The sequence below is a fragment of the Watersipora subatra genome, chromosome 11 (genome assembly GCF_963576615.1).
Source record: "Watersipora subatra chromosome 11, tzWatSuba1.1, whole genome shotgun sequence".
NCBI classification, from domain to species: Eukaryota; Metazoa; Bryozoa; class Gymnolaemata; order Cheilostomatida; family Watersiporidae; genus Watersipora; species Watersipora subatra.
In genome coordinates, this window is record NC_088718.1 from 21,219,144 (window position 1) to 21,226,941 (window position 7,798).

Below are 7,798 nucleotides of genomic sequence, written 5' to 3' on the forward strand. Positions count from 1 at the left end.
AAGGGTCACTCCTAATGTGTATTTGATCTACCCTGTGTGGCATTTTGTAACTGACAGTTATTTTTCATTGGTTGTCCGCTTGCATGCACAACATCATTTAACCATATATATATTGTTAACAGCACTTACAACTAAATCTAGCAATTTAGCTTCTGCACCTTTTTGATGACTAATTGCTATATTCATTTAAACTGTCAAGGCTGGTGATCTGTAAAATATTGTACGCTTACAGGCTATCGGCAGTCGGAAAGGTTGCTAGCGGCCACCAAGCACCGATTATTTGCCTTAGTTTATACAACGACTCAAGAAGGAAAGAACAACTCTTAACTGGCTCCAAGGATCATCTAATTAAGGGATTTGATATTTCCAATGAACAAACTTCAAATTATCCAATTCAGGCCAATATTACTATGGACCCTCCTCACTATGATGGTGTTCAATGTCTCGCGCATCGTCAGGACATCCTTTTTAGTGGTTCTCGGGATATGCGTATCAAAAAATGGAACCTCAGTGAACCCTCTTCTCAACCACAGGTAAAATTGGTGTTTTTACAATACTAGGTGTTGCTCTATTTAATAGCAAAATAAAGGTGATAGTTATTTCCGGTAATGGTCACCAATCAAGATCACCACTTTGTAATAAATATTTTTTATTAGAAGTAATATTTGAGATGGAGTGAATGATTGATATCAGTATATCGGTTTTCCTGGTAATCACTCAATCCAATTGTGATCCTACTTGATGGCCTAGAGATCAGAGTCAATATAAAATATGTCAGACCTAGTCATTGCTGCATTGTTGAGCCCATCTGGTTCAGTCTCACCAGATCAACCTGTCATACGCAAGACATTATGCTGTGTCTCTCACCAATATTTGCAAATGTCTTGTAGGTTTGTTACAATACAGAGACTCGTTTATGATTAAAAGTTTCATATTGCAGGATTGCATTGTTGACTCATTCAAAAGGGACAAGTTGATTTGCCAGTGTTTAATCTTTACCATCTTTAATGCAGTTCACGCCGCTCCTTTCCGCTTAAGTTGAATGTCAATTTCAAACAAACTCCTGGTTCCTCATTCCTCAACTTGCATTGTTTTCAGTCAGTTAATGGCGCCCATAAGGACTGGATCACCGACATGTGCATGCTACCAGATGATGACATATTGCTAAGCTGCTGTCGCTCTGGCACTGTGAAGATTCGGTCAAACGAGACTTGCCAGCAGCTAAATGAAGTGCGTGCTCATTCATTAGCCGTCAACTCTATGGCTACCAACCGCAGCAATCTCTTTACTGCCTCTAGGTAAAGTAGTATATAGTACTTACTGTCACTAGAGGTAGGTAATTGTTCAATATATCTACTAGCTAGTATATCGTACTTACTGCCATTAGAGGCAGGATACTTTTCAGTAGTGCTGGGCACGAGTACTTCTTGGTCAACGGGTTTAGACCCGCCCCCTTCTGCTCGGGTTTTTCGAGTATCGGGTAGCTAGTAGTGCTAGGCTCGGGTATTTCTTTGCCTACGGGTTTTTCGGGTATCGGGTTTATTGATATGGATTTTATGTTTAAATTTTCTAAACAGATATATCTTCAAATTTACAAAGCAATTATATTTCTTTTCAATTTATTTATCATTTTTCAAAGTTTTTATTGACTGACATTCGTACTCGCAGCGTTAACGGGTGGATTGTTAAACAGTCAAGATAGTCTGGGGCTACAGGGCATTTTCGTGTCAACAGGTGGCAGAAGATAGGGTCTATGGTAGCTTAATACTTAAGCATGTTCTATGTACCTCTGACTTTTTGTAGATGGTGCTCCAAATATCATAAAAAACTTTACATTATCGGCTTTTTCCGTTAGTAAGGCTTGTTGGCTTAGTAAAACTTGGTTATAATGAATTATGTAATCCATCATAGCTAGCTGTAGTAATCAATTTAAACAGAGTTATTAAATTTTCACTGCTACTATCAACGCTGATAGCTGTTTCTATCAAGGCGATAGCGGAAACAGACTAAGGACCTATGTGTTATTGGTGATAGCGAACACGCGCCGTATTAAAAATGGCATAGATTTGTTTACGAAGCCGATTTGGCTAATTGCGCAAATAAAATGTGATGTAAGTATTTCTTCTCACCTTTTAATGACAAGTAATCACTGCTTGACTACAATATTTCTAGTAGGCATAGTAAATAAGGTATGATATATTTTATTCTATCCATTAAATTAAAGACTCGTTAAACTCCATTGTCATGCCTCCTTAGCAAAAATGACACAGAGATGCCCTGTGGTCCCAGACTAAGAGCGCAGGATGCAATAGACCGAGTTTTTGTTAACACTACCCGACAGATCCGTGTACCAAAACCCGAACTTGAAAGTCAAAACCCGAACCTGAAGGACCGGAATACCCGAAATCTCTATTACCCGATACTCGAGAGAAGATAAACCCGCGAGTTCAACGAGTATTACTACCCGTGCCCAGCACTACTTTTCAGTATATCTACTAGCTAGTAAATAGTACTTACCGTCACCAAAGGTAGGTAATTGTTCACTATATCTACTAGCTAGTATATAGTACTTACTGTCACCAGAGGTAGGTAACTGTTCACTATATCTACTAACTAGTATATAGTACTTACTGTCACCAGAGGTAGGTAATTGTTCAATATACAAATTATGTAAGCTTATTGTAAATTTAATGTTACGTCTGTCACCCATGTGTTCTAATGAGACACTTGGCCAATTAGCCAAATAGTATAGATTTACTGGCTTTTCCTTAAATCCAATTAATTCACTGATTACTGTATGCATTCGAGTATAATCACAAAATTTTTTACCCATTTTTAATGATAAATCATGAGTAAGCACAAGTAGTCGCATAGCGTCTTGCTGCCTGATTTACTGAGAACCGTTCGCTTAAGCAATACTAATGATTTTTGTACTGACTGTGTGACTACTTACCTAGTCGATCGGTGTGGCAATACAGATGCCTCAAAAGTGACGTTTTACAAATTGTATAGCGGTCAAATGATTGCGATGCTACTTTGTCAATTGGGAGCAAAACCGATTGATATTTTTAACGCGACTAGAACCCCTTAAGCATCCAACGTTGTTGATACGTCAAACAAAATCTTAAATAAATGCAATATATTGGGCTGACAGTTTCTTTTATAGTTATTCAATAGCATCATTGTGTGAATTGTGTAAATATGCCAATTGGAGAAGTTGATAACTTTGGTTGGTTGTACCAACATATCTTGTTCTTTGTCCAAGAACTTTTCATGCGCCACGATTTAGCATGTATAACAGACATGGTTCATGCTCTTTCAGTGATTGCACGATAAGGATCTGGTGGATGGACCCACATAAACTATACAGTTCATAGCCAAAGCACAGATTCATTCTCCATATTCTCATATTTTTTGTCTGTATTTATGTAGCTATTTTTGTTGATGAACAAAAATACATCAACTTATAATCTAAAATCGTCCAACTACAACTTGAACTCAGGCTGACGAATTGTATCAAACTGCAAGTAAAACTTAGGTCTTTAAAATATTTAATCTAACATATCCTGAAATTTTATGCAAGCAGTTCCAATTTACACCAGTGTTCATCACATATCTTTTACAGCAAGTAACAGCCTTTTTCATATATAAATACTTGTTGGTCATCGTTGTCGTTCCTGCGGTTGATGACTATGCAGGAAAATTATCTTATACATTCCTTTTTTAAATCAATGTTCAAATTGTTTGACCCATGTACTTTGCATGTGTCTATATTCCTAGGACACATCCGACTATAAACTCTTTCGTGTCAAAGATCATCATGATGTTACATCATATCCATCGATGCAATTATTCTTCTCTTCTCGTCGATATTTATTTTAACCTTTTAAACACTTTGTCTGTTTTAACTGGCCGTAGATTTTCGAAATGCGCATTTATTTTTGGTGCAATAGGCTTTATTGTATTCAATCTTGTTCGTTGAAATTATCTCAAAAATAAACTAACTTTAAGAGTAATGGAGCTGTCTTATGTATCAACACGAATCCTTTTACTTTGCTCTAATTTTGTAAGGTACCTACATATGTTTATCATAACAACATTGGCTCACAGCTAGTCTAATTTTATTAAAACTATACAATAACATCAATAGTTGAGTGTTTCATTGTTGAGCTGCATGCGTTTGCATCCTCGGTCCAATAAAAGCATGCATTTATAGATATGATAATTCACCTTAAGGAAGGAAACACATCAAAATGATACTTTTAAAGGCAAAGTAACAGTTCTGAAGGTAGCATTGCAAAGTAACAGTTCTGAAGGTAGTATTGCAAAGTAACAGTTATGATGGTAGTATTGCGAAGTAACAGTGATGAAGGTAGCATTGCAATGTAACAGTTATGAAGGTAGCATTGTAAAGTAACAGTTATGAAGGTAGTATTGCAAAGTAACAGTTATGAAGGTAGTAATGCAAGATAACAGTTCTGAAGGTAGTATTGCGAAGTAATAAAAAACCTCATAATGTAGTCTACCATGTGGTCTTTGAAGCCCTCTGTGATACTTGCTTACTTACTCTACAGTTAAACATTGATAATGAGTTGGTACTGTGTGGGTGGAGCATGTTATAGTATTCCCTTTTTTTCCAGTTGGTCAGTTTGAGAAAACTAATATGTTTCTCAATGACTTCTCATCTAAAGAACTTTGAGTTAAAGGTTATTATTAAGGGAACGCCATTATCAAGCTGTTAGCAGCAGTCAACGCTTTCCAAAGGCTTTTGTAACTAAACATTTTAAATATTAATAAACAAACAATTTACTTGGCATTTATTTAGTGATACCAAATAACTGACTCCACTTTCTGATTTCGCATTGCGACTGAGTCATGAATTTTGAGCGAGTTTTAAGAACTATCATTGAAATAATACCAGTCGCAGGTGCCAGTTTGCATTTGCTAACTAACGTTAATAATACACTTGAAACAAACTGCAACTAAACTTGTACTCTTGCATCACCAAATAAGGTAGTTTTGATTTGATAATGTAAGAAATATCTTTCAATGCCAGGTGCGTTTTGAACATCATTTCTATCTATGAACAGAAATCCAATTACTACACCTGGAAGACATCATTTCTATCTATGAACAGGAATCCAATTACTACACCTGGAAGACTCTTTACTAACTTAAATCTTTAATTTTTTTATCAAATAATCTTATTCAAAAAATAAACTTATTGAAGATGCTTAATTTTTTAAACATGTAAATGTGGTTAAAGTGACATCTTGTTTGTATAATATTAATCTCAACTTTATTTTACTAATTTCAGCTTTTACATTTACATCTTGAGCTCCGAAATAACTGCCATAGGTGTGACCGTGACGATAAAAATCATTACCTTGTAAGGCTGTTAGGGTAAAAACATATTTCTTTAGCAAACCATACCACCCAGGTATCGTTTGGAAGTATGGCATAAAGCAATGAGCCAGACGTTTGCACGCTTCACAATGCAGGCATGTTGAATTAGATCAATGTTATGTATATTTAACAGGAGAGTTTTCTCGCTGTGTCGAGAGCATTCACTCCCTACAAAAACACTCTAGTGAGTTTTTACACACTTAGTGATCAGAACATGAGCCAAGACTATATGTAAAATGTGCACTGTTTGGAAAGTATCTCACGTTCCATTTTACAGAATACGCAGAGATACTTCACACCTATAACCACTCACACTTCACTAATTTAGTGTTGAGCTCCACTGCTCCGTTTAAAGTAATCTGCTTCCTCATTAGTATTTTGCAAAACTGTCTTTCACCTTCTTCTAAAAATAATGGTAAGTATTATTTTAATGCCAAAGTAATGGCATTAAAATTTCACACTCCGACATCACTCAGTTTTCTATGGGTCATCTAATGTATTAAGGTAATTTCAGAGATAGGTTGAAAATATCATACCCTTTCAAGAGCTTCTGTCTAATTTGCTATTGACAGCAAAATAAAAAATTTCCATACTGCAAGATAAATTTTGAGATGATATGCAATAAGTCAAATCTTTACTGAATTCACGTAAGATACAAGATCCTCAAAAGCTCTAGTATATTTGTATTTGAGTCACTTTGTCTGCAAATATGTAATATTTAGGCCTACTGATAAAGTATAATCTAGCCACAACTGACTAAGATTTCAGAGCTTTCAGCCACTTAGAAAATAATGTGTATCAGCAATGATATATAACCACTCCCCATAGATATGGAGGGTAGCCTGGGCATGGCTCTTGTGGGGATTGGGAGAGATCCATGCCCAGGCTACCCCCTCTCTCCCAATCCCCCACAAGAGCCATGCCCAGGCTAGGGGGCATATGTCATTGGTATATCATCAGTATATAAAGAGTCTTGCTTTCAAGAATACGCTGAAAGAAGCAACAAAAACTGCTTGCTTTGCTAGAGTGAAATGCATTTTGGTTAATAGACAAACGGCTATTTCTATGATTAGTTTTACTTTTACATGGTAACTTGAAATCATCCATGCTTTAGCCAGAATTTTGCTCATGCTAGATTCTATTAAATAATCTACCTCAATGCTAAATTTTAATCAACAAACACCAGAGCATATTCAGATATTTTGTTTTTTAAGCTTGATTCCAATGTACATATGTTGAACCAATGATATACAGCCTGTGGGGCTGTATATCATTGGTTGAACTAATGTAAGAAAAATTTACAAAGATATATAATTTGTAATTACTTTCTAACTTTTCAATTGTTATTTTTTCTTACAAAAAAATTCAAACGAATCAATTCCTAGTTATTTTAACGCATCGTAAAGCAGCATCACCGCCAATGTCAATAAAAAGAGCCTCCGACTTCATCTTGTAATACATTTACACTCAAAAGCAATAATTATTCATAAATTCGTTAAAAGTTGTCGCCTTTCTCATTTTTAGACCCACGATTAGCTAGTCGAGCAAGACTTTCATTCAATAGTCTCCGAGCGTTCGAAGGAAGCTAAAGATAAGCTCGGCATGGCGGTTCGCTCCAGTTTCAGTACGAACTATTAGCCGTCTGTGATGCTTTGAGAACTAAAACACGAAGCGCTCTGCCATACTAGATTATAAGTTAATTTCCTGTTGATATAGTTCATGGTTTGATAAAAAAGAACAATTATAACTGCTATAATTGATGTTGCCACTCTTACAACAGCTAAATATGATAGACTTTGGTTACAAAACCAACTTCATAGATAGTTTTCAGGTTTGATGTTGCATTTTATTAGATATACCTCACTTGTTCTTTTCTCTGACTTTGTAATACCATCGCAAATGCGTATTAAATACCAAATTTATTAACGCAAGATAGTTCATGATAGTTGTACTATAAACTATTATAGTTGCAGTAAGCCCATTGACAAATGTACCAACTTTGCAAACGTCTTATGCTCGCACTACTGTCGTTATGCATTCGTGCAGCTTTGAATCGTAAAATGGACGGATTTTCACGACTCGTTTCGTAGGTTATCTTTTTAACATTGCAACAATCTGGTTATTGAAATATTTATTCTACTAAGAAGCTCAGACAGTTTCTCGACGCTGTTTACTACATGTTCACACATTGAATAAGCAACTATCGACAATCTTGTTTATGCGAAGGCCTCTACGCAGAGGGGAGATTTCTCAAAAGATATTGGTACGGCCACAGAGAAAGGAGGGACTGATCATGCTCGCGAAAATATTTGAAGCCAGTCTTAAATAACACCTCAGATGCATTTTAGACTGTTTTATACAGACAGAGGTTCAAAACCGTAGTCAATGCTAT

At 35.9% G+C, this 7,798-nt stretch overlaps 1 protein-coding gene across 1 annotated transcript; it reads left to right on the forward strand.

Annotated features, from left to right (window-relative positions):
• Positions 1-430: 430 nt before the first annotated feature.
• On the forward strand, positions 431-3,800 carry LOC137408787 (kinesin-like protein KIF21B). Its single transcript, XM_068095371.1, has 3 exons — positions 431-533; positions 1,099-1,298; positions 3,323-3,800. The coding sequence occupies exons 1-3, from the start codon at positions 486-488 to the stop codon at positions 3,375-3,377; spliced, it is 303 nt and encodes a 100-aa protein (XP_067951472.1). The 5' UTR covers positions 431-485; the 3' UTR covers positions 3,378-3,800.
• The last annotated feature ends 3,998 nt before the right edge of the window (positions 3,801-7,798 follow it).